This window comes from Enoplosus armatus, chromosome 7, assembly GCF_043641665.1.
Source record: "Enoplosus armatus isolate fEnoArm2 chromosome 7, fEnoArm2.hap1, whole genome shotgun sequence".
Classification (NCBI taxonomy): domain Eukaryota; kingdom Metazoa; phylum Chordata; class Actinopteri; order Centrarchiformes; family Enoplosidae; genus Enoplosus; species Enoplosus armatus.
The window spans coordinates 25,461,696-25,489,617 of NC_092186.1; the positions used below are offsets into that span (position 1 = coordinate 25,461,696).

Genomic DNA, 27,922 nt, shown 5'->3' on the forward strand with positions numbered 1-27,922 from the left:
CTTCGTCTGTTTAACAGTCCTTGGGTCCCATTAACGTAAGAGTTATGAGACCTTTCATTACAGCCCCTGATTGAAAGCAACATAGCGTGAAATCACTGAAACAACGAGCTCTCAGAGACGACCTCTATTCTCAGGTCATTGGAGGAAGTGTGTGTGTGTGTTACAGTTTGTGTAGCTGCTTTTGCTTGTACATGTACTCTATGTATTCTTTTGAATGTTTTTATTCGTGGACACATTTGTCACTCTTAACAGCTTGACAGATTAAATGGGAATGTGCAGGGACAAGAGGGGGGGATGGTACCGTTGAATAAGATACGTGCCTTTACGTTAGTGCCCATGTGTATGCATTTTTTTTATCACACAACTGTGTGTGTGTGTGTATTTCCCGAGCAGAGGGATTTGATTCACTACAGGGTTTCTCTGGAAGCTCATGAAAGGGAAAGCAGCCTGTGAGTGTTAAAGTTCATTCTCTTCCTGTCAGCTCCCGTTAGATTGACAAATCCCCCGGCGCCCTGCGTTCAAACGATCCCGGAGGACTCGGAGAGCACGCATCAATCCCACCGTGGGCTTTTGTGTCCGTGAGGTTGACTCAGGACGTTAACTTTTAAAAAGGCTTGCCTCTGGTATCAGAAAGAGACAATTTGGAAAGACAAAAGTCACCGTTTGCTGTACAAGAGACAATACCTGTCAGTAAATAAAGTGAGTGCTGTGCGCAACAAAGGGAAAAATTAAAAAACAAAAGGTCGGACTGCGCATGAAACAAAATGTCAAGATGAATTCAAAGCTGTAAAACAGACTGCCTCATTTTTACATCCATCTTGTGTTTGTAAGCTCCCGTTCCAAAATAGATCAGCGCAAGAGTTTAAGTGGGCGCTGTTGTTTTCTTTGCGTGTGGATTACATGATGTCACATGTGTGCGTGTGTGCTTTAAAGTGAGGCTGTACTACGAGTGCTTTTCTCACAGATGGTTTCTGTCATTTGAGGTAGTTCTTATCACACCGGTGTGTGTTCATTTGATACGTCTGCTTTGAATTAGCCATTTGATGCTATAATGCGCGAAGTAGCTGCGGAGACCCCTGCAGACTTCTCTTCGGGGGAATTGTACATAGTGTAGGAACGTCGAGAACGTTGTTCAAGTGTTCATTGTCTGCCTTCATATCACAGCTGCACAGCTACCGAGACTACAGTATCATTCAAATATTCAAAAGATCTCTGCTTTAAGACAATTCGCCCTAAATCTCAGGTTTCCTTGGATGGTTTCCTACCATATTTTGTATAGTATGCTGTGGTATTTCCCATAATATCTGTGCAGAGGAGTGTCAGTGTGCATCACCTGCAAAAGACTGAAAGACACATGTTCTGCACATGTTGGGGGGGGGTCTTGCTCCTATGCAGGAGGGTGTGTGTGTGTGTGGGGGGGGGCTTCTACTCATCTGTGCCATTGTCTCGTAAAGCACCACAGGTGTCACCTCACCTCACTTGCAGTCGCACTACTGAGAGCATAAGAGTTTTTATTTGTTGTTGCTCGTTCTGTCCGAACGTTTGTATTTTAGGGTTTAATAAACAGCGCAGCCTCTGTAGGTCACTAGTGCAGTTTTGGACTTACTGGTGAAAAGAAGTAGTAACTCTATGTCAAAATCATGGCATGATGGTGGTGCAGGTGTTAACTCCTCTTTTGCTTTGTTTTTCCTCCAAAATTGGCAAGTGCTGCTGCATTGGATGTGATTGTATTCATCTTTTTTTTTTTTCAGGTGTTTTTGTTCGTAAACAATTTATGTAATTGGATTAATATGAATGGCATTTGAGCAATTAATATGCAAACCAAAAAATGGACATTATTTTCCTCTTAAACTTCTAGGGACGCACTGCATCGCTATGAAAAACACCCTCCAAACATGAGCACAGTGCACTGCGGTGTCTTAGCCCCGAAATGTGAGCGTCCAGCTCCTCGCTGTGAAAGCTTAGGTAGTCGTTGCTTTTATCCAGTGAGACTGTAAACATCCTAAACGCCTTTCTACTCACCTGGCCTCGGGACGACTGTGCGGTGATGCGTGATGACATGAAGACTCGCGTAGGAGGTGTAAGGAGGAAGTGAAACTAAACGTGAAATGGTAGAAATGGCAGTTTTCCTGGTTTGTGTGACTTGGAAACGACGGACGTGTTGACGCACATTGCGCAGCCATCAATCTAGAAAAGATGCTGCAGTGCCAGGAAGATTAACACGAAGTTAGGCACGGGACAGCTTCCTCAAAGGCAATCAGCGTGGTTTTGCAGTTTGCTCACACAAATCACAGAAGCTGAATGTGACGGCGAATTGGAGAAAGAAAGCCCCCCAAAAAAAGGGACTAGTTTGCTTAAAGGCGCATGCCAGGATTAAGTGTAATAGGAGATATTCAAACGTATGATTATAAGGTCACAGGACCAAGCAATATGCAGAAAACTAGAAATCACTGATAGTGCGTGACTTGGGATGTTCTCGGGAATAATTTATTTGCAGATTTAGAACAAATGCAAAAAAATCACACAGCATTGACATTTTTACAGTGTTTGCTCTGCCCATCAATCAGATAGAGATGAAGACGCCAATAAACATTGTATCGTAACGTTGACATATAATAACGTATTTCCATAGGCTTTTTCAAGTCTTAATGGCACAAACATAATTAAAATGCCTACCACATTTATTTCTTTTAATCCCAAAGTGATTTATGTGTAACATACAGTGTGTTACCGTTGCGTCCAATAGGTGTAAGTTTGTGAAAACTATAGAGTGCTGTAAGCCAACCCTGAAGTTAGCATCGCCCTGGTTCCCTCAACAAAAAGCCAATGGGAGTTTTCCATGGGATTTTGGATTATTGCAGAAAACAAGCTCTGTGGCAAACTAAAGTTTATGATAGCTTCACTGTATCTATCATATAGATATTGGATGACTTTCCGCGTTCGGCATGAAGACATTAATGTCCGCGACAACCTCTGTCGTCTCATTTAGCCGCTTGTTAGCAACCGTGGACCTTATTTCGGGCATCTAACCAAAATTTGTCAATTACGAGTTAACAATCCGGAATCTGGCCGCAGAGATGTTATCTGACAAGAGCCGATCATCCGGTGCATATACACTGGAGGCGATGGACTTTTCAGTGAAGTAGGAGACATCTTGTGTAGGAGGAGACACATTTGCGTATTCATAGATTCTAATGAGGGAGAACAGTGAAGAAAAACCCACATCAGGCAGAAAATGTTATTCAAAGTCGACTCAGTCTGGTCACAGCCCACCCGACCTGTACATTTTAGCATTCCTCGTCCTCGCCCTATGTGTTTCTGTCCACATCTGCTGTCATTGCATGCATATCTGATCATGTTATGGTACCATCTCATCATGTGGGAGCCAGTTCACCCATAGCCTTGCACATGGGAATGTTTTCCTGAGTTGTCAGCTGATAACAACCCACAAGGAGCATTACCCTCACGAGAGGTGTGAAACCGCGACCTTTCGACCTCTTGGCGGAGCTGAGTCAGCCCAGGATTGATCAGCCAGGCCTGGCTATTGTTGTCATGAGCGTCTACCCAAATATTTGTGCTGGCTCAAATGACCATACACACTTTTACTTCCACTCATGGGCTTTGTTTTCCCCTCTCTCTTTCTCTCTTTATTCCTCCGTCACTTTACTTTCCACTCCATTAGCCTGCATTTTGTGCTGACATTCAGTATCTTTTTCCAAACTCGTGTTCATGCCAGGAATGTTCGAGTATTCGGCGAAGAAGTCTCTCATAGAAGATTTAGACAATCATGTGCGACTCCCATTTCTCCACTGAAACCCAGAGTTGCAAACATCTTTTAGTGTTTGTTCAGCTGTTAAACGCTGGGACACACAGCGGCCTTTAAAGATACCACAAAATGGACAGTTTACCACCCTTGAAAAGAGGGAGTGATGAACTAGTAGGCATGCAAATAAGATCTAACCAAATTAGGCAATGACACGATTTGGTTTATCCAATCTCAACATCCTGTTTCAACACAACTTCCATCTTATTAGAGTTGGAAACATTTCTCATTTCTCAGTTTAACTCTGGATTTGGTTAAAACGAAAGATTCCTTTTAAACAAGCCCACTTGAATTGTCGGAAACATGGTTCCTGATCCCTAAACTAGGGTTTAATTAACCTTGCCCTGGTCCAGGACCTTATTGTCCTGGTTTTTGTTACTTTAAAGCCTCCTGACAGTGTTTTTTTCTCAGTTCGTCATGTAACACATTTTACGAGCAGATCTGTGACTGAAACGTCCAAGTCCTGGAAGATATCCATGCAGGACACTGAGAGTATATATAGAAATAGTAGCTTGCCCCGACTCCCTGATTAAATAAGGTTATATATATATATATGTTTGGTTTTTTTCAGTCAGTGTCCCCCCAAATAACTGGACAAACAAACTGATAACAAGGTTACAACTTATAGTACCCTTAAAAGACCAGAACACACAAGATGTTTTGTCTTTACAGAGAACACAGCCTGTTTAGTGGAAAATCTCGCCGACTGTGGAAGCCACAGGTTCAGTCAAAAGTAAAATCTGGAAAGGTGTTAGGAGGAAATCCTAAATCCTAAAGTAGGATTAAAAAAAAGTCAATGTTTCAAATCCGTCACTGTACTCTCGCTGGTCAGCTTAGTAAGCACTTCACAAAGCACAGTTCAATGATCTGCATAGAAAATAGTCAAAAGGCATGTTGAAACAGTTGCACGGCTCAGCTTACCAAATCAACAAGGCTGTAACAAGAATAAAAGCCCAATATTTACTCTTCTCCACCAAGACTGAAGGGGTGGCAATTTTGTTTTTTACCTTTGTTAATGTAAAAAAAAATGTCAATGAATTGCTGCTGTGAGTACAGTGGGTATTCCTGCAACGCTCTGACTACGGAAAAACCCTCCCAACATGCCTGCCTTACTCCCCATGTTAAACACCGTACATTATGGGCCCAATTTTGTGTCACAAATCTTAAGGCGGCCACGAGTGCATGCTCATCATTTAGATCATGATGTGTTGGCTTCTATTAACTGATTTATTCATAGAAACGGGGAAACGTAACCCAAGGGTGTCAAAGCTTAATGTGAACATATTCCCTCTCTGCTGTTTTTACTGGTATATAATGACTGTTAGAGTTGATGGTCTGATCTGATACTGCAGGCGAAGCCGCAGCAGAGTGATCTCGCGGGCTTTTTCTCGAGAGCCCTTGATAAAGTTGTAAATCTGTCGGCATGTGAAGGAAGCCAGACCCTGTCTCACCTCTCGGCCTTTTATTGCCTCTGTCTGTGTGTGTGTGAGAGGGGACAGTCTGTTTGACAGCCAGAGAGCAGCCAGTGTAATCACAGCTGGAGGAAGAGGGATAAAGACTTCCTTCATCCCATGTCATCTATCTTTAGTTTCCTTTCTGTCTCACTTTCCCGTCATTTCTTTTTCTTCCCTGGTTTCTTGCTCGCCTCTTCCTGTCCCTCAACAACGAAAGGCTAAGAACCTGTATTAGCATGTGTATGTGTGGGGATTAAGACGGTAATAGCAAAACTTCCCTCTGGCAGGCCAAACTCGGGCTGTTATCATGAGGACTTTCAGTGGAGGGCCGTTTTTTTCTTCATCCTCCTCGACTCCCCCAGCTCAGCTTGAATATTCTACTCTGCTGTCTTCTGGAAGTGGCTTTGACTGTGGTAAACAAGTTTAGGATTCAGTGTACAGGGATTGATTGTTGTTTCTTGTTCTGTACAGTAAACACGGTAGAGGGGAGGCTTAAACCTTGTTTGAATATGCATGTCTTGTGTGTGTGTGTGTGGGGGGGGGGGGGGCATATTCGTGCGCACGCATTCATATTGGGTTCAACACTTTTTTTTTGTTGTTGTAAGAATTGATCACTGGATCATTTTCATCCGTCCATCCATCATCTCGGTTCATTTACTCAGTCATCCGTCCTTCATGAAATGTCCACGTTAACCAACCAAATGATGGCCCTCCCAATACTCACACACAAAAAGATGGTGGTGTTTTCTCAGTAACTCCTCAAACACGACCTTTTATGACTTTTTTTTTTTTTCCTCATATGCTGCAGCTCTTTCCGTAGCTCATCATCTGTTTTTGAGGGGGCGTCCTGCAGTTCCTGAGAATGATTTGCCATCCAATCTCCATAGCTGGCATTTTTTTTTTAAATTACAGATACTGGCTCAAGGGAACGCTATAATTACAGGTCAAAACAAGGTGACATATTTCAGTAAAAGAAATTCAGTTTGGCCCAGAAGGGGAAAATATTCACCACTACTTTGCTGTTTCATTGATTCTTTATACATTTTGGTTGCTCCTGTAAAGTTCTGTTCAAGCTGCATGACAAGATTTGTGGGGGCCAGAAACTTGATGTCATTTAATCAAGTTCTCCTATGGCTAACAAATATTTGCGGACTCATACCATTGAATTTATGGCCCAATATCCAATCTCCTTTTAGCTTTGGTTTTGTTTCACGTGTCTGGTTCCAGACCTCTTTGTCGCCCACATCTCCGATGTGTCCAGGAATTCAAATAGATGTAAAGTAAAATAAAAAGGCAAACTAGTCTGATTTATCAGACTAGGTTTTACCCAACTCCTGAGAAACACATCTGGGTCTTATACTGCAGATGCTGGGCTTTCTTCATCAGATGAGAGACTTAATAACTCTCACTCTTTATAAAGAGTCGGTCTAGACCTGCTCTATTTTGTAAAAGTGTCATGAGATGACTTTGTTGTGATTTGGCGCTATATAAATAAAATTGAATTGAATTGAATTGAATTAATCATAGAGTCTATGTTCCAATAAATGTGCTAAAAGAGGCTGAAAGCTGCTAAATTGGGTGTTGATTCTCAGTGGGATCAACGCTGCTATGCTGCCTGCATGCTACCTAAGAACTGGTTGTCCGATGGTCGAACAGCTTTGAACACCCCTCCCCTCCGCACCTTTCCAACACCGGATTTAGATGGCTGGACAACATGTCATACAAACCACTTCTTTTCTAGTATAACCATGTCCTTAGTGACACTTTGGCATTAAAAACAGTCATTTGTTGCTGTAAAAGTTAAACGTAAAAGAATGCTTTTTATGTTGTCCTCATCTTGTCCTTGGTGCTAAACGCTTACTTCACTACCCAGAAGTGATCGTCCAAATACTGTGGAAGGAGCTGCCTTGTCTGTCCTAGAATATTCTGTCGGTGTTTGCAGCAGTAACTGTAAATGCTACTATTGTTATAAGAACTGATGAAAGGTTATAGCGAAATAGAGTTTCTTTATGGGATAATGTTCGAGATGACTGCTGAAATGTCACATTTTAGAATGGGATTTCTTCTCCGTCTGTGTTGTATTTTATTCCGCTGCTGCTGCTGCTGCTGCTGCTGGCAGTCTGTTTATGTCTGTCTTCCTTTTCCATTTCTCCATAATTGAGAACAGCTCCTGTGTCCACAGTGCTTGAAAGCCAAACATGTCACCATTTCTCCTCTCTTGTTAGTTTGACTGCTGAATCATCTCATTCACTCTTCCAGCGACTGAACCTCCCCTGTTTGCCTGACAAAGACTCACTGTTTCAAAGCTAAAGCGGCGGTCTTGTTTAACATCCGTTACTTAGCAGGCGTGAGAGTGTCGTTCCAGGCGTCTGCAAGTAGCGCCTGTGACAAGAAGAGAAAAAAAAGGCGAATGATGCGTCTGTTTTACAGAGGCACCTCAAGTGCAAGGGAGCTCATTTTATGCCATCTTACATGAGTCTTAGCCAACAGAATTCTCTCTCTCTCTCACACACACACACACACACACACACACACACACACACAGAGCTACTAGAGACGTCTGTGTTGCTATTCATTATGGGATGGCACCAAACAACCTGTCAACTTGGATAATTTCCTCTCATTAACCTAAAAGATCCAGCTCAGACAGGCCATCAGTCATATTTCCTCTCATATAGAGAAATTGTGTGTGTGTGTCGGGGGGGGGGTGTATAGGGTCAGGGTCATTGTCTGTGTGTCCCCAGAAGGTGCTTAAGGAGAGACAGATGGTGAAGTGTCTTGGATGGATTCCTGAAGGCGGGCTGAGGTTCAATTTAATCAGGTGTCGCGACCCCAGTCACTTTGGAGCACCTCGCGTCCCCTGTTAGCGATGTGATGACATCATTAGGATTCAGTCAGCAACCTTGTTCAGACTCGACAGGCGATGAAACCGTTTTCTCAACATTGCTTGATATCCAGCAAGGTGACACCAGCAGAAACCAGTGAAGCTAAAGTTGCGTAGCCAAGCATGTGTGAAGCAGGCAATGCACTTTTCTTTTTGTGCGTGCAAGCGAGAACCTGCTAGCTAGCCAACGTCACAATTTAACTTTAATCGATTAAAATAAATTGCACCGTGTTACATAGAGGAATTGTAGAATGTGTTCTACATTCATGCGTCTGCAAAGCATTTGAGACATATTGAAGTCCGATTGGGTCATAACATGCATTGGAGGTTCACGCCATACCCCCAAACGGCCCACCCTTCTCTTTACACCCACCCTGACCAATTGGTGGAAGTGCGGCAGCATGGTCTTGATCCATCACTGTTGTGTTTCCCAACATTGAACACCATGCCAAATGTTTTCGTTGGACAGCCGACGACGAGATGCTCCCCCTGCGTGGAGTGAATCCAGGTCTCGGTTTGTTCTCTATACCAACCGTGCACCTTGTGGCACTCTTTGTTTGAGGATTAAGGAGGAAAATTTGGACAAAGCCATAATGTGTGTGCTCCTCACTGTATTCTTGGATCCGCTGAACAATGGCAGGAAGTGGTAGAAGATAAAATCTGATTGTCCACTTTTTAGACACATTTCGAATCACATTTCTTAACCGGAGTCATTTTTAGATATGTTAGCTTCTTCCCCACTTTCAGATGGTTGCAGCTTGGATTTCATAATAACCAAATGGTGCTGGCGCTTTATTTTTAGCTGTAGTGTGATTGAGGCACCATATCTGCATAACACAAAACAATATTTTGGACTTTTTGAATGATGGAGAGGGCACAATGTGTGACTGGTTACTAGAGCCTTGAAACGATTAGGATGCTTGATAGCGTTAGATGAAGGAGAACTGAGTCCCAAAGCTCATTATTGTTGGAGTGGAGTGATGTTGATCTGCATTCTCAGCACATGGTACAACTAATCAGCAATTCTACATTTCAAATTCAGATTCTTGTTTTGATGATGACTTGTTCTCTAAGGCATTTTATCGACGCTATTGCTTGTCCTGATTATATTTATTTATTCATTAGTTATTTCTTCTTCTTTTTTTTTCTGTGTATTTGCATCCTCAACCTTGTAACTTTTTGTGAAAGTTTGATAAAGTACTCAGAGAACTGATAACCGACTGAGAGTAGTTTTTATTAGCGTTTTACCTAACTTACTTAAAATCAGACAAATATCAGAAAAATTCAGATTTAAAAAAAAAAAAATTATATAGATATATTTTTTTAAATATATCAATAAAAATAAGTGAAGTAAAAGGATAATATTTCTTTCAATGCGGCAACAAGCTTCCTCCAAACTAAATATTGACTTCATCTGTCTCTCTCTCGCTCCTCTTCCTGGTGTCAGGCTCCAGAGGAGGCCTCTCTGCTGATGTCCAGCCCCAGGATGCTGCTCCCTGCGTCGGGCGCGCTGCCACCAGGTGCCCCCCTGTCTGTCCACCACCAGATCCAGCTGCTCCAACAGCAGCTCCAGCAGCAACAGCAGCAGACACAAGTGGCCGTGGCTCAGGTGAATCTCACACACATGCACAAACACACTCTTTTTTTTTGCCTTGTTTGTTGTCGCAAAAAAAAAAAAAAGGGTTAAAGGTGTTGTTCAGAAAAGTTAGAAGCAAAGTGAATTTAAGGAATGTATTTCCCAAAATGTATAGCGTATGATCAGTCATTATATTTTGTAGAACTGTTGAGGTCTCTAGAGGAGTTTTAGGTAATATCATTCAGTGTCTGTGATGGAACATGATCTCCCCGTATGGCTTTGTAAGGGGTGTGTTTCATACTTTATAAATTCCCTGTTTTCAGTGATATTATAATTCTGATTCCTCCGATACCTGCACATGGTGCGATGGTCATTACCATAACAAATGGTACTTACACCTCGAGTATATGTTGCCGTGGGAACTGCCGCAGCGGCTGCCGTCGTTCTTCTCTGCAATCACGCGGTTTTAATGTGAAGTCATTAAGAACAGTGAAAGCACTCCTGATCTCGTTTCTTTGGCACCTGGAAGTCCATCGCAGCAACATCTGCAGGCAATTCAATAAAAAAAAGAAAAGTTATTGGATTTATCCTCATCTACACTGATGGCATCTTAGAAAATAAAGAGACTTTATATTGTCCCCAAGTAGAAACGTGTTTCCTCAGTGTGTGCATTGTCCATGCCTCAAGCACACACACCCAGAGTCACTCACATAGAAACATACATATACACTGCTCATGCATATAGAAATAGAGGGCAGATAAATGTGAGTCTGCATCCAAATGGTAACACATGATGACAATTAATATCTAAAGATGAAAACAAATGTTTCTTTTTGTTGGCATCACAATGAAAGACTAACACAGCCTAGTGTAGCTTTAAACATAGCTACAGTCAACTTAAACGCACAGACATTTTGTCGGGCTCTGCCTTCTTCGGTGGGAAATGTGTCTGTTTCTTATGTTTCAAAGAAGAAAAAGTCTAAATCTTTTTGTATTAAATGAGAAATGTAGCCAGCGCTGACAACACTGTGGGGAAAAAGAAACGTGGATTTAAAAAAACAAAAGTTAGTACCGAGTGCGCCCAGCGTCCGACATCAATCACCCAGCCGTGAGTGGCTGCGGTGGGAGAAGTGACTTGTGACAGCTGTGTCTTCGGGGCTTATGAGCTGCATGAACAGACAAACACGCACTCATACGTGCAGTTTGTCGGCCTGCTCGCAAAAAGCCCCCCCCCCCCCGAGACTTGAAACTGCAATTTCACAACTCGAACACAGCCCGCGTTCTCGTGTGCACACCCGCTCACACTTCTGACCTAGAAGTGTCCCAGACAGTTCGATTCTGATGTCTCAGAGACACGAATACCACGCTGAACTTAGCTGCTCCCTTGTCTTGACCTGCACTGCGGCGACGACCAACAGCTCACACATTCAGACTGAGCGTGCCCGCTGGCAGGGACGCTGGTGTAGATTTTAAAACTGCTTTTGGCACGTGAAAGGAATTATTTTACCTAAAGTGGAGTATTTCAAATGAGTGTGCGCTACCCTGAGGTGCTCCTGTCTGACCTTGGCTCTTTTGCCATTTTGCAAGTTTTCCCCCAGTGGTCCTAACTCGTCTGAGCTGCTGTAAACGTTTCCACACAGCATCTGAATTAGTTCTCACTCACTCTTCAGTTTCTTTCCTTTAAGGCGTATTTGTCGCATTTGGCCTGTCATGGTAGTTCTCCACTATGCGTGTAATGGATTAGTCAGGAAAATCATCTGAAATTATTACCCAGCTGAGTCTGTGGTTCCCAACCTGGAGGGGTCAGAACCCTCGAGGGGGTCACAAGATAAATAATGTGATAGGATACTGGAGAAAAAAAAACAATAGATGGGCTGCAAAAGATTATTTTTAATTTAGAGTCCAGAGTTAATCCAGCTGTTTAAGTCCAGCTGTTTTGAACCAGTGCGCTGGTTCCTGCACTTCTCTGCTATGTATCATTATACACCAAATAACTCAAATTTGAATTGAATCAAACCAGAATGAATTAAAGCCACTTGATTTAATGAGTGCAATTGACGGCAGCTGCAATATGAACAGAGACCCCTTTTTTTTTCTGTTTTACGCTGCACGCACACACACACACACACACACAAAAAAGAGTAACTAGTACCAAGATGAAGACCTGTGCCAGCACAATTTCATGACCAGTGCAAGTCATGATTATAGTCCCCTAACCTCAACCACTGACCCAAACATCAGCTTTTTCCTAATTGGGAACACGGCTTTTGATCCCAGTTGGACAAGCCGTCCCCAATTGACCGGTAATTAGTCTGAAATGTGTCCCCACAAGTAGGCAAAGTCACATATACGCACACACACACACACACACACACACACATTTTTCAACTCACTAAAGTGAATCTCGAGAGGATCGCCCATCGTTAAAAAAAGCAAAGTGTTTATTAGAAGAGAGAAGGAAAGTGTTTGTGCACATAAAATTATCCTCAGACTCCCCCCTCGCAGGTGAGACTAAACTCGCCCGAGGCCTCGTCTAACCGGCTGTAATGAGGGAGGAGAGCTTACTCCACCGCTGAAGGTCAAACAGTAGAAAGTAACAAGCAGACTAGTGCTGCCCAGATAATGCTCATTGTGGATGAAGACATAGAGGAAGAGAGGGATTATTTGGCTGACGCACCACTACAATGTGTGTGTGTGTGTGTGTGTGTGTGTGTGTGTGTGTGTGTGTGTGTGTGTGTGCGTGCGTGTGCACAGAATGGTGAAACTATTTGTTGAAAACATTTGGCAGGGTTATGTTAAAGGCAGATATTGCTCTGCCATAATAATGTTGTGTGTTGTACAATCCCAATGCGGTGACGAACAAACACATACAGCTGCACGCGAGCAGTTCTTTCACTGTCCACCGTTCCTGTGCAGGATTCAGATTGCCCTCACTCGCACCGGGGATTCACAGGGAATGACGCAGCATGTAAATCCAGTGTTACAGTTTGCAGTATTCACATCAGAGCTGTACTAAGTTACTGCTAAGTCATGCTCGTGAAAAGGAACAGCCACAGTGAACTGGCTTCTTAAAGGTCCCACATCGTGCTCATTTCAGCTCCATATTTTTTATTCTGGGGCTCCACTAGAGCAGCTTTGCATGATTCACAGTTCATAAAAAAGTCCTTACTTATCTTCTGCTGGCCCTCAGTTGCCCCCCCCCCCATCTGAAACAAGCCGTTTTAGACAAACTGAACAACCTCCAAAAACTTGGAAGAGTTGCTTTAGAATCAGACAAGACATGGACATCTCACTTTCTACAACATGGGACCTTTAACATGGCAACTGCATTTGTTATGTTTCTCCACTTCTTTATTATCCACTTTTTTTTCTTAGTTTAGTTTAGTTAATCCATCAGTCGAACGACAGGAAATGAATCTGCAACTGCTTTGAGAATCGATGAATCATTTGTCATTTCTCAAGCAAAAATTACAGAACAGAACATTCACTGGTTCCAGATTCCCTGATGTGAGAACATGTTGCTTTTCATCTGTTTTATATCCGTGTAAATTGAAGAGAGAGTGTACTATTTTTGACTAATGGTCATAAAACACAGTTGCAGGCCTTTTTCCCTTAAATTTGTCACCCCAAATCTTTGTTTGATAATCTCGACTGCTGTATTTCAAAGCGATGTCGCAGTACGGCAGCATTTTTGTCGCCCCACCTTATTATGGAAGAATTCCCTTAAAGGGGGTGAAGTAGTCATTATTTTCACTGCGCTGATGATTCCTGTGACTTCGTGGCCCGACCAGGCAACCGGGAAAATAACTCTCGCCGTTGAACCCGAGCGGAGGTCACAGTAAATGGAGGTAAATTAAAGAGCTGGCCGACGCTAATCGCGGCTCACTCAGGGATGAGTGGAAGTGGAGACGTTTAATGGAGTCGGGGGAAGTGAGGGAGTCCATCGACGAACTGTTTCAAGGCGCAGTTCGCTCTGCAGATGCTGCTCTGTCACTGCTTAATGAAATCTGACCTCCGTCTCTTTCTCTTTGCTCACTGATTTTTCCTTCAGTCCGTCCGTTACTCCGCTTCCTCCCTTCCATTCCTTAGTTACTTCTCCTACGTTTGTTCATTCGATACTTCCGTCTTTCTCTTCCTCCCATCTTCTGTTTTATCCCCCTTTCAATGATTGTCTCCCTCCCTTTCCTGTCCTCTCCAGTGTTTCTTCCTTTTCTCCTGCCACCTACACCTTCCTTCCCTCTTTCTTTTTCCATTTTCATTCATCAGTCGTCGTTCATTTTGCCTTTTCTGTCGTCCTTTCTCTGCTCAAACGCATCTTCTTCCCTCCTTTTTATCTAATTTTCCTATACACACATTCATTCATTATCTCCCTGCCTTTCTCCCACGCTGTTACTTTTCTGGTTCTCTCTCACTTCATCCAGCACTCGCTCACCATCTCATGCACATGACACGTGGAAGTTCACTTCTAATGGTTTCCTTATCATTGCGCCTGCAAAATGATAATTTCCCCTTCAGGTTGTTCCTCCGACAAAATGAGATAAAAACCGAGGCGAACGAGGGGTTGGAGGGGTTTCAAACGCATCCATATCAAAGGGACCTGGCGTGGGCAGGGAATGCGATGATGGTAATCCTGTGTGAAGAGTACATCCTCATCTACCAACCCTGTGGAGTCACAACGCACAACCAACAGTCCTAATCCCCTCACACTACCAGTGGGAGAGTCACTGTTAGTCAGTCTCGTGTGAAAGGGAAATGGTATCATTTGAAAAGCCTTTTCTTCCCGTTTCTATGATTTCTGCGTTTTTACAAGATTAGGAAGAAATCCACAAGGTCTTGTTCTTTTTCCCGTTCTCATTTTGTCTCAGCATGTAGTGCCAAGTGCTCTTTGTTGCAGAGGTTTTTCAGAACACTTGCTGGTGATAACAGAACATGTGAACACAACTTATTCTGAACTCATTAAAAAAGCATTATTAGGATTCAAGCGTTCGATCGGCAAACCTGCAGTAAAAGCACTGGGTGTCGGTCGAATCACTGTTTTGTGTGTTTTACCACGTGGGAAGAGAGGGAAGCAAATCAGAGGGCTGTTTGAAATGTCTGAAGTTTTGTATGTTATGTGTAAATCACTTAAATCGAGAGGGTTTTTGGATTGTAAAGAACTGACAAGATGGAAGGAAACTGGGAAGCAAAGACTGTCTGCTGTGAGCGAAGGAGTTGGGAAGATGGAAATTGTCCTTAGGCACTGTTCTGTTCTGGGGAACAGTTTTGAACAAAGAAAGCAATAAAACGGAAGAGAGATGCTGCTGCCTAATTAGAGCTTTAAGGAGTCCTTTTGGGTGCTTGAAGCTCCTTCAATTTCATGACGCTCAGATAAGGAGGCAGAAAACATTGGGTGGCAGCAGGCGTACTACCAAGGGACCACCGCGGCGAAACACAAGTGGAGCACCTTTTTAATTGGCTCTTTGTCTGGGTTCTACTTTTAGCGCGAGGCTTTAGATCTTCTCTCTTCAAGTTTTGAAAGGAATGTTGAAATCGTTGTTTCCAAACTGGTGACAAGTGGATTGTCTTAAGGTCTGACTGTCTGGTCGACCAGTTAACTAGACCTGACCTAAAACCAGTTCCTGAAAAGAGATTTTCCATCTCTCCTGTAATTCTGACTACCTGATTACATTGTAATTACATGAATAGACATGCTGAGTATTAAGTCTGATATAGAGGAATGAAATGATGTTCGTCTCGATCTGTTTCGGCACTGATGTACACCTCCATAGAAAATGAATTAGACCATATGTCAACATGGTATTGTATTTTGTTATTCTGCAAACCCAGGTCTGAATATTTGTGCTACTATTTGCTTTACTCTTGCAGACCACAGCAAACATTCAGTGCTGGTTCTCTGCTTTGTTTAATATTGTCCACGCTCTCCAAAAACTGATGGTGTATGCAGGGAAATAAGGATTCGACTGATTGATAACAATAACTTTGTCTGTGGGGCACGTTTCAGAGCAGGAGTTATAAAGCATAAAGTCAGACATCAAAAGAGGGCTTGATTTTAAGGGTGTAAGAATTGTCATATATATAATATACATGCATTTATTCATTTCTGTGAAGAAGGCAACTAAATTTAAGGGTTGTTTTAGAAGTTTATATCTTTATTTATTTAGTTATTAAAGCTGCTTGGACTATTAAAAACGTGTGTACGACAGTGAAATTAAAAGAGAATCATAATGCGGACATAGAATTGTGTTCCTAAAAATATAAAGAAACATATCATCTGATGCATCACAATATCCACGGAAAATGTCGTCTGTTCAGAATTGTATACACATTGCTGGTTTTACACACACTTCCTGCAGGTATTAAGTTCACTATTTAGTTTAACTGTACAGTTAATTGTGCTGTTTTTTTATGCAGTGAATATAATGAAATATACATACAGATATTGCAAAAGAAATAAAATAGGGGTCCCTTAAGAAAAAGGTTGGCAACCACTGTTACAGAGCCACAAAACATCGAACTTTAAACCGCAAGACTGCTGTTGGTTTCACAGTCAACGTACGAGTGGACCAAAGGAAACAGCCAGAGGGATCCAGCTGTAATTATTTAGGGCTTATCATCTCCCATCTTATCAATTTTTCATCCCATTTTTTTTATGTTTTATCTGCCAGACCAGCCTCTGTTTCCACAGAAACTGGGTCTGGTCATTTGCAGAAAAAGAAAAAATCAAATTTAACCTTGTGTGGCTGCATCAGAACGAGACGCTGCGCTCTGTTTGATCAGATATCCAGACGACAAAGCCGAGGTCTGACTTTCAAAAGAGAGCGTTTTTATTCCTCTAGCTCCTTTTGCTTATCTCCCTCTGTCCACTACTGTGTCTGCATGGGATTATTCAGCGTCCTTTTACCGGCCAGTGCAGCTCAGTGAGACATTTAACACGGCCAAATGTGACACTTTGCTCCTAAGACCTCGACATAAACCACGCAGGAGTGGCTGATGTGCTGTTAGAGCTGTCTGGAGGGCAGCGTATGTCGAAGTCGAGCTACACTCTTCCACAGCTCAAGATGGGGTCCTGTCAGCTGTAAATTACACCGCCAAAGTCATCATCGGGGTGTCAGTCTTTACAAATGAGGTCTGCAGAGGCAGCCTGGCCCGAACACAATCTGGAATTACCTCTATTTGTTGCTAAGTGTGAGGATAATGGAAGTAGATGACTGTCTGCCTCAGCACGTTTTTCCGTCTGCGATGTGGGACAGAAGGGTAGCAGAGGTGGAGGAGGTATGGCGGAGGCCTTGGGAAGGAAGGCTGTGAATTCTGACTCCGTCTTGCGTCTCTCCGCCCCACTGGCTCCTTATCAGAGTGGGGAGGGACTGATGAGGTTTCGTCTTAGAAAAAGAAATGCTGGAAACGGTCGTTATGTCCAAAATAGGAAAGGAGAGAGGGAGGAGGGAATGAGGGAGGAGATGGAGTCGTGAGAGAGAAGAGACACGGAAGAAGCGTTAAAAAAAGACAGAAATGGTGAGAGAACAGCTTGTTTTTAAAACCTGAAGCATGAACAGAAGTCGAAAGAAGACCCTTTTAATACTGATGTGTACTTGAAATTCAGGTCATAAACATTTCTATACTGTATTTTGGTTGAAAGGTTTGAAGAGTAATCTTAATCCACTGGTCGATGAATCAGAATCAGAAATACTTTATTGATCTCTATTGAATAGATAACAGTAGCTTATCGAGCAACTTGCCAAATATTTACTAGTTTCCATCACCATCTGGTGAACTGAAGATGGGCATTTTTTTAAAACTATTTCATGACATTTTAAAGATGGATGGATTAAATCTTTCAATTCAAAAAAGAAAAGAATAACTCAGATTTTTATGAGCATAAGTCAGTATGAAATTTATATCTAAGTACAAGCCAAAAAAATAGTCAATTTGAAACCTGATTTAACATGTAATGTATTCATTGGTTTATTTAACAGAATCAGTGTACATTAATAAACATTGCTGTAAATGTACCTCCCTTAACCGAGTTTTAATCTGCAGAAAAATGTATGTACGATGAATATAGTTTAGAAGCATGCAGAGAAATAATAAAAAGAGAATATTAATGTTGGTAGGAATACCATAGAGAGGATACCATCATGCTATTATTATTAGATACAGTATATAGCAACACACTCTAGACTACAACTAAGTAAAACTCCATAGGAAACATCTGGAGTTAACCTCATCTGACTTTTCAGGCTTAATGTGAAGCCCTGATGAACTTTCTAGAGCCTTTTCTGCAGTGCCGAACAGTGTTTCAGAGTTCTGAAGTGGCCTTGGCATATTATCCAAACGCCAATAACGGTTCGTTTTGATGTGTCACCATTGACGTCAAGAGCCAAGAGCCTACCACAGTAACGAGTTCTGTGTTCCCACATCAAGCTGAAATGAGAAACCTGGGCGTCATTATGAGTTTCAATTACTTGTAGCTCCATATGAGCCCCCCCCCCCCCCCCCCCCACACACACACACACACACACACCTCCCGGCGCTCTGAAAAATACAACTCCTTCTCTCCCGTCGGCCCTTCATGCCAACTGCCTTCCTTGAAATGTTATGGGCACCTGTTCAGACCCACTCCAGTATTGATTAAGCTATTTATATGTTAAAAACAGAGTGCAAAATGATTCACTGACTGGACGCCATTAGAAAAAGCACCCAAAGTACCGATAGAACAATATAAAAATACTTCCCTACAAGTAAAAGTCTTGCATTCAAAAGTATCAAGACTATAAGCACTCTTTTTAGCTGTAAAATGTCTGATATATGATTATATATGACATTAATAGATTGTAAATGTGCAAACAGCGTTTTACTGTTCGGGCTGGTTGACTTATAATCACTTTATTTACGGTCTGAAAAGTAACTAGTTACTACAGCTGTCAAGCGGAGTAACAAAAATACACATGACCGAAAGAAGTCGAAGTATAAAGTAACGTACAATGGAAATACTCAGGTAAAGTACAAACGTCCTGAGTATTGTACTGAAGCACAGTACCTCCACCACCGGCGTCACCGGATAAAAGCATGTTTCACACACTTTCCCCTCAGCCCCTCTTTGCCTATTAAACGGCTGACATTTAAAGTCCTGCTGGACCGTGTTCAACCTCCAGGGTTAAGCTTCATCAAACTATCGAGAGCCACCGCCGAGTCCTCCTGTCAGAAAATCATTAGTAAGTGGGCTCCTTCGACACACTGGGCTCCTTCTGAACCATTCTTGTGATGTGAAACCTTGAGAATTTCTCCTTTTGAAATTGTTGAAAGCAATTATGTGCTCAGGATGGGAGATGGCTGAATAGGGTGGGAGGTGGGAACCACTAACATTTGATTTGGAGAGTACTTTGAAGTAAAAAAAAAAAAAAAGAAAAAAGGGGGGGGGGAGTAATTTCCGCTACAAAAGCTGCGCCAATGTGTGTGTGTGTGTGTGTGTGTGTTTGGACATGTGTGCTCTGAGTGAACGGTGTCTTTCTTCCCTTCCCTCGCTCCCCTCTTTATATAAATGATTCAGAGTGTAATAGAAGTTTTATCCTTTCAGTCTTAAATCCTGCAGACCACAGCAGACTGTGGCATTAAGGTTACATGAGGATCAGAGCAGCCGCTGGAGCTCCGCTGCTCCCGTCATAAAAATGTAATAGACGGATAGAAAGCCGCGGTAATTAAATCAAAGACGTAGTGTCTGTTGCTCGTGGGGGGGTTTTTCTCAGTACTTTGGACCTGTCTGAGTTTGTAGTGTGCGTAACGGAGAGAGATCAAATATCAGAAAGTCAAAACCAATGATAACTTTAATTGAAATTGAATATTGAATGATATAAAACAGAGAAAAGCAGAAAATACTCACTTCCGAGAAGCAAGTTTGGCATCCTGCTTGAAAAGTGACAAAAGGTCAAGTTTGCTTCTACTGTCTCCCAAACAAAAGAAAATTGTCTTGAACTCAATGACAAAACAGACACAATACATCTAAAAAAAAAAATTCAAGAACACAGTATTCACCAAAAAAAAAACGGGTATGCAATTTAAGATACAAGAATTGTAAAACACGTTCATGTTTGTAAAGATTGTGCTTAAGCAATGGAAACCTCAACAAAAGCTTAGTGGACCATGACTGTAGTCCGTTTGTTGGTATTTAAAGCAAACAGCACTCGCTCCTGATTATCATGACATGAAAGCAGAGTTTGACTACGGCCTCCAAGTGGATTGCTAAATCCAGAGTGCTGATTTCTGCCCCCCCCCCCCCCCTCTCTCTCTCTCTCTCTCTCTCGACCCGCCTCCTCCCCCGTGCAGGTCCACCTGTTGAAGGACCAGTTGAGCGCGGAGGCCACGGCTCGCCTGGAGGCCCAGGCTCGAGTCCACCAACTGCTGCTGCAGAACAAAGACCTGCTGCAGCACATCTCCCTGCTGGTTAAACAGATCCAGGAGCTGGAGACCAAGATGTCTGGACCAAACTCCAGTGAGTAGACCACACGAGAGACTCTGACACATGAATGCACGCTTGCTGATGTGTAGAAGTACACGCACAGGTTTGCGCGGCGCGTACAGCTGCATAGAAATGGACACAGATGAAAGTCGTGACCGATATCAGCAACAGGTGTCTGGCAGAGCTGCGCAGCCACCACATCCCCTTTAGCTGATCTAATCTATGATCAAAAAATCATTATTCCTCATCTCCGAATGTATAAGAAGTCCTTTGACAAACTTCTGAAGGTGCGCCGCAAACTTCTCACTTCTCTCCTTACTTCAATGGCTTTCTATTAACAGGAGATTTCTCACTAATACGTGGTGCAAAATAGTCCACAAGCAACACATGCCCACTGTAATCATACACATATATAAAATCAATTCAAGTTTATGTAAAGACTACTACTACTACTTAAAGACCTTAAGGTAGTCATCAGTACTCATAAAACATGATGTAAAGCGCTATTCACTACTTAATCAAAAAAAAGAGAGACAGAGTAATATGTTAGGAAGACACACTGTAATAGACCTGGCCCTGTCTACCCGGCACCACCAACCCCTCGACCCTAGTATTTTCGCGTTGCCACCTCTGCATGTTATTTTGAATGCCCCTCAATTCGCGTAAGGTCACAAAAACTGTTCTACGGACACACTTGAAGGCCAAACATATCTTAAATAGAGATGAAATACACAGCAGTAGACCTTTCTCATGACGCATTCGGACTTGTCGGACACAACAGCGGTTATGGCTGCATTTCATCTGTACTGTGTCCGTTTCAGAGTGCTGGGATTAGCTCACTAGAATGGCTCATTGGCACGCCTAAATGGAAAGGGGCCATCATTAATGTTAATGGTTACACCTGTCCTTTTCCTGCTATCGCAATTGAAAACGTCCCCCACGGGAAAGGTCTATTTCACAGCATTTTTACAGCATTTAGTAGAATTTTACAGCATGACACATGGTCTGACTATAGATGAGAAGATGGGGGGGGGATTCCCATGCAGGAGGTTTGGTAAATGGTAAATGGATTTCACTTATATAGGGCTCTTCAACCTTCACGGTTCCCAAAGCGCTTTACAGTTCAGGTCTCATTCACACACACATTCACACACACCGATGGCGGCCGAGCTGCCATGCTAAGGTGCTGGCCTCCATCGCGAGCGACTTAGGGCTCAGTGCCTCGCTCAAGGACGCTTCGCCATGACGGGGGGGAGCCGGGGATCAGGTTCAGGTCTTAAAGGAGTACTCTGACTATACTAATGTGGTTTGAGTATCCGATACTCACCTCCTGTAGGCTTGAAAGGTGGCTCTGGAAAGTTTTTTGTTTGTGGACAAAGCTATCAAAATGTTCACAGGAACATCTCAAACCACTCTGCTGATGATCAGTATGTTTAGTTGTTTTAGTTTTAATCGCTAAAATGGAGAACTTATGGGAAGCTACTTACAAAACCTGTCACAAAATTCAGTACAATTTTTCAATTTAGTGGGGTATTTGGTGAAATGGATTCCTTTTTCTTTTATCCAAAGCCACACCAGTGGCGGCAAGCTAGCAAGGTGCTATTTGGTGTTCAGTGTTTTGTCCAAGGACATGGGATTGAACCGCCAACCCTGCGATTCTGTGGACGGCCCGCTCGACCTCCACAGCTTGTCTTGGTGATATTTACTAAGACTAAGGATGTAAATGAGTCCAGCTGCAGTCCATCAGATTTGCATAACGTTCTGCTAAAACCTTTTGGAACGGAGTGCAAAAGAAAGTCTGCTGTAAGGGCGCATTCATCCTGCAAAAAGGATGAATTTTGCTTGAGCCGTGCGTGGGAAAAAAACCGCAGCCCTCCCGTTCATTTGAATGGAGAGACCAACGCAGGGTCGTCCGGCAGAACAAAGTTGGAACAACTTTAGCTGCAACGCAATACGACGTCCTCCGGGGAAGCATTTCCACGGTTCAGCTCGCAATTGTCATGACGGACTGGGCCTCCTGAATGGTATTTCATGTCTCACCGGTAGTTTAAACAACCCCACCAACGCAGCCCCCCTGTGCTGTTTTAACACGGGGCTATGCTCAGTCTGAATCCACGCTAACTTTGTCATGCATCCTTTTAATTTGCTTTTCTCTCCCACTCACTCTTTCCACCTGACTATAGTCTTTCGGCGCTCCATGTGTGTCTGATAAAAAAAAAAATGCCGCAGATTTGACACAAGCTTCTCCCAGACTTTGAATTTCAGACGCGCAGCACTGCAGGGGTGGCTTGAGAAGTTTCTGTGGATATTTTAATAATGTATAATGTTACTGATTTTTGAGAACAGTGCACAGTAACTGCTGCGAATCCAAACTGATTACTGTACAGCTCCCGTCCTCTAATGTGCTTACTGGCGGTTAGTATTTGATACTGAAAAGATGGAGTCTTTTAGCTCCAGGTCTGGTCTCTGTGCCCATGAAGAAGGAAGCAAAGCATGTCTCACTGAGCGGCCCTGCTGATGATGATGATGAAATGCTTTGAAACATGTTTTTTTTCTTTCTTGTCTTGCTTACTCAATACAAAAACACATTGACTTATTGGTAACTGAGTTATTGATTTTGCTGAAATTTGTTAGAATAGAATAGCATATACATTCACATCAAGGCACGGTGGAACATGAATGTGGTATACAGTATTTGACCTGTTCTTTATTCCTGGTCTCTTCCTCATTCATCACTTTCTGTGCCCTTTCCCTCTTTTCAGTGGGATCCCAGGACAGTTTGTTGGAGATCACCTTCCGATCGACAGTAACTTCAGTGATCTGTGACCCCACAACACCTAAACCCGAGATGTCCGCCCTCAACCTTCCCGCGCTGGGCACCGCTGACGGGTCCAGCAATGCCTTCTCATCTTCCAATGGGACTCTGGGAAGCCCCCTAGGTAGGGACCAGTGTCTTCTCAAACTGGAGTGTTTCCGTTTCCTCCCGGGGCCTCCGGCTCCTCAACTCCCCTCGCCTCCCCCGCTGCTCAAGGCTAACAGGCCCGAGGGCAAAGGTCAAGAGGTGTCTGAGGGCACAGCAAAGCTGTTGTCCCGTGACGTCAAATCTCTGGGATGCCTGGACTTTGCCGGCTTTCGCGAGTCGGGCATCGCCTCAGAGTATGAGTCGAACACAGACGACAGCGATGACAATGAGGATGAGGGGGAGGACGATGAGGAGGAGATGGAGATCTTTGGCTGGGGCACGGACGAGGAGACTCTGAGGCTGCTCAATGTCCTCAACAGACAGGGAACTCCTGACTGTCTGGGAGATGAAATAGCGGTGTAGCGCACTAACCTGCTCCCCCGAAGAATCCTGCCGAGATAAAACACAATAGCCTTGACCTGTTTTTGTCCATTCACTTCAAACTACTCTGTAGGAATAACCATGTAGCGAACTAACCTCTTTCAGACGTGAACAATTACACAGACGAGGCTTACACCGACGTATTGGTGTAATTGTAGTTGCAAAGAGAGAAAGGAAAGACTCAAATAGATAAATAAATAAGAGCAAATTCACTGTAGGCGGCAAGAAGTGAGGCGAAGACAACTTGAGTGGCCCTGATCTGGTCAAACTGGGTATCGCCGTCATAGGGATCCTGAACATATCGTTCATATCTGTCTTAGGTTCAGTCTTAAATGTGAACTCCACACCAGAGGGGATTTTAGTAACTCATCATGTGAAAATACATACACCAGCGTAGAATTTCTTCTTTGCTCACTGACTGGGGCGCTAAGTGCTCAGTACTGCCAGTAGTGGCCAAATGTCATTAGTGACATTTATTTCTTTAGTCATTTATTGCACTGGATAAGACACAAGTTGTCCAGTGTATCTGTTTTGACATACTTCTCATAAAACAAATATATATATATATATATTTTATTTATAAAATTATTTATGTACTATTTTTACTATGTTGTATATCAAGACTGTCAGACAGTCCAGGATCGGGGCTACAGCTTGAGTCTCAAGAAAACTGCAATCCTGATCCCTGAGCTGTAGAGCTCTGTGGAATGTACAGAGGCACCAGAAACGACCGGTAAGTTTTGAAATCAGTCATCGTCAAGCCAAGGGCGTCTGTGCCTGTGACTGTCGCGTCTTGCTGCCTATTTGCTGCCAGTGAATATGTAAAGTGTAGTATAAAGTGAGGCGATCATTCGCTTCACACCTGTAATACATGTCTCAAGAGACAAGAATCTAATCCAATCTATATTCATACTCATGTACACTTTAGAATCCATCGCTTGCGTTGTTCCTTTTGTTTTGCCTCTTTTCTTGATTACGCTTATCTATCACACACACACACACACACACACTCACTCGCACTCCTAAAATCTCCTCCCAGAACCTCTTTTGCCGAATTTCAATTCCAGATCAATTTTGAGCCCTACAACGAAAATCAGGGAGTTTACCTTGAAAGTCTTTCCTCCTTGCAACGAACTGACACTGTACTTCATCATGACGATGTCAGGGTGTAACATGAAATGAAAACCAAAAGCTAGTTAGTTAGTTCAGGGGGCAGGCTTTCCATTTGTCGCGATCGGGAGCGTGGCTGTCAGTCATGCTGGCGGGAACAAGACGACAGGGTTTGGGGACTGGGGAGACTGATGAGCTCTTGTCCTTGCTGGAGTGAAAAGTGACTCTTGATGAACACTTCAGCCACATCTGAGGAGGAACTTTATTACTGACTCTATGTTTGGAGGGGGAAAGTCCTTCCTTGCTCAGCTCATAGTTAATCAAAGACTATTTTTAGACAAAAATGTGTATCTGTACTATATGTACAAACTTTGTTTTCTACGTCATCCCACAGAACTGTTGAACTGTCCCGTCCTTGACGTCTGCAGGCACCCCTCTTTTTGTCTCCTCACAGTTTGTTGACTTGGTAGTCGGAGCATGTTTGCACTCTCCTAACTTGTCCACGCGTTTCCCCGCTTTTTAATTTATGTAAAGCCGGGATTAGTTGGACCTCGAGGAACGATGTTTATTTCTTTTATTCATCCCGTAAACAAAAACTCTTCCCTCGTGCCAGAACAGCAGCTCACAGATGACAGCCAGAAGTGGTCTCGTTTGTTTAAACCCAGCTCTGTGTATGGCCTCCAAGCACAATGCAGTATTAAAGTATTCATTTTGTTTCACAAGGAAAGCCACAGAGTTTTCTTTCCGTGTACTGTAGCCCCGGTTTATCAGGGCTCTTCTGCCACATCAATGCAGGCAGGCCAGTATTTGGCAAACGTAGATGCTGTAGAGATTTAAAAAGGGAACCAGGCCAACTCCCAATGTGCTCACTATCTTTTGCAAAGAGCCTTAGCCTGATAGGATCAAACCAATCTAGTGAGAGTCCAGTAAACTAACTCCCAGGTAGCCACTTGCTTTCCGAGGGTGTTGGTATTAAAGGATGACAGAGATTCAATCAGAGATGTTATTTCTCTGAAAGTTTGTTTGGAAATTTGTACCAACTTTGCTCAATCAGTCTCTATAAATATGCTGGGGGCCAGTGGTTCTGTCCGAACTTTTCAGACTCGTATGAGGGCCATCTATCGTCAGGTTGATGTCTTCATGGGTCCAAAGTTTGGACCTGATCCGAAATACCCTACCAGCATGGATAAATTCATTTTCAAAAAAGTTTTTTTTTTAAAAACAGCACCGATCTGGAAGGGATCGGACAATAGATGTATGTCCATTCTTAATACTAGTGCAGCGCCCGTTCGAAAACGTGCCTCTTCGGAACGGACCGATTGCTTCAAGACTTTACTGATGTAACTTCTCCGGTCTGTCTTTTTAGAAAAACACAAGGCGGAAGATAAGAAAGGAGCAGACGTTTCATCACGTTTCATTCACAAATGTTTTGCATTTTGCTTCAGACTTCGGTTCGGACCTGTTGTGCAGACTGCGTTTGGTCCTAACCCTGGAGTGGTCCTTTGAAAATGTGAAGACCAGTCAAAATCCCCTTACTTTACAGTGATTTCTTCTTCTTTTTTTTTCCTGTTCCTTTAAGGACATTATCAAAAGCGTAGGAATAAAAGAGTAAGCACGCAGGCACACGTTTTCTGTTTCTGGATCTTCCCCTCGTGTTATAGCAATTGCCATGTCTTAACTTGCGTATCTTTATTCTTAACCTTCTCTCTTTTCTGTTCCCAGCTTGCTCTTGACACTTTTCCCTTTCTAGCCTCGGGGGTAAATACTCTCTGTTCTCTGCCTGCTCCTTCCCTTTCACATCTTACGTATTTCTCTCGCACGTGTGCGACCTTAACCTTATTCTCTTGTCACCTCTTCGGCCTAGCTCTTCCTCCGACCTCTCCAAAATGCCAGACATACTGTATTTCTCAACGGTCCCCCGTCACTAATTGATCTATTACCGATTCATGTTGTGTGGTTGCAAAAACACAAAAGTACGGCCCTCGGCCTTTTACCCTGACAGAGATGCTGGAGGTCAGTAATCCCCATGTGAAGGTCCTGTGGCTCGGAAAGAGTTATGGGTTTTCAGAAAACGTTGACTAATATTAACCGTCTGTTCGGAGGTCACACGCAGAGGGGAGATTCGTTTCCTTTGTGAGTTATTTGTGTTTGAAAGTTTGAACTCATTCCTGCATTCTTAACTTGATTCAGCTTCTAATTAATTTATGGGATACAGTCGAATGCTGGAAAGAAGAAGATGTGTGTGTATTTGTGGTTGCTGGTGTGAATATATATATATATATATATATATATATATATATATATATATATATATATATATATATATATATATGATCTACCATAACAGACAGCGGAGATAACTGTTTGACACCGTAATGACCTTTTACCATCCATAACAGACCCTCTGGCAGCTGTGTTTGTAGTGCTGGGCTTTAGGGCTGTCCCAAATGCCATTTTGGGGGCTTTGAAGGTTCAGTGAGAATTACCCCGCATAATATTCCAAGTTTCAAATGCATAAATTAGGCTAGTGGATTTTTCCTCTTCTCATAGCTTTACAAGTGACATATGATTTATACTTTTTCTTACTCACTGTTGGTTTAAGTCACTGTATCTCCCAACAGAACACCACAGTCGAACTTCAGTCACGCAACGAGTTGTCGGGTCAGTCCCACTGGGCTCTAGGGCAACAGCAAGCAAGATGGCGTCCGTAACTTCGAGAACTCAGTGGGTTTCCTCATAGATGTTTCTTTTATCAGACTTTCTGAAAAGTGTGGGTTTAGGGTTTATTATTTATATTGACGGGGTGTCTGAAGGTCCTGAAAGAATTTCAAAATGTCACAAGTTCAATTTTGCAAGTATGAGGTCGTGAAAGTCATTAAATCCCATAATCCCAGTACAAAGCAATTCTATCCCATTTGCTCCCTGGATGAGCACGTCCTGGCTACTGTAGCTTGAATACTTCTTTTGCCCCATATGATGCGTTTTATGTTTGCTGCAGACGTCAATCGATGCTCATCAAATGGCATGACAGAAGCGACCGATGTGTGTTACATGTCGGCCTGTAAATGAGCTCCCATCAACAAATTAGATCTTCTCCAGAGAGCCTCGTTTAAAAAAAGAAAAATGATCGTAAAAGTGCTACACGTTGACTGAAACCTTTAGTCCGTGAGTGTGATCTAATATTTGGTCTTTTAAAGAATGAAATTGCACTCTCTGGTATCAGACTCTATGCTTTAAACTGCTAAATTGCTGCGTCTAGTCTGATCTCAGATCTTTATC

General features: G+C 42.9%; 1 protein-coding gene across 1 annotated transcript in view; it reads left to right on the plus strand.

Moving 5' to 3' along the window:
• Positions 1 to 27,922, plus strand: part of nos1apa (nitric oxide synthase 1 (neuronal) adaptor protein a) — a 151,933-nt gene that overhangs the window by 103,418 nt on the left and 20,593 nt on the right. The window contains exons 8-10 of the mRNA XM_070909230.1: positions 9,609 to 9,770; positions 20,058 to 20,223; positions 22,953 to 23,129. Of these exons, the coding sequence (XP_070765331.1) occupies positions 9,609 to 9,770; positions 20,058 to 20,223; positions 22,953 to 23,129 (505 nt within the window). The remainder of the gene's footprint in view (positions 1 to 9,608; positions 9,771 to 20,057; positions 20,224 to 22,952; positions 23,130 to 27,922) is intronic.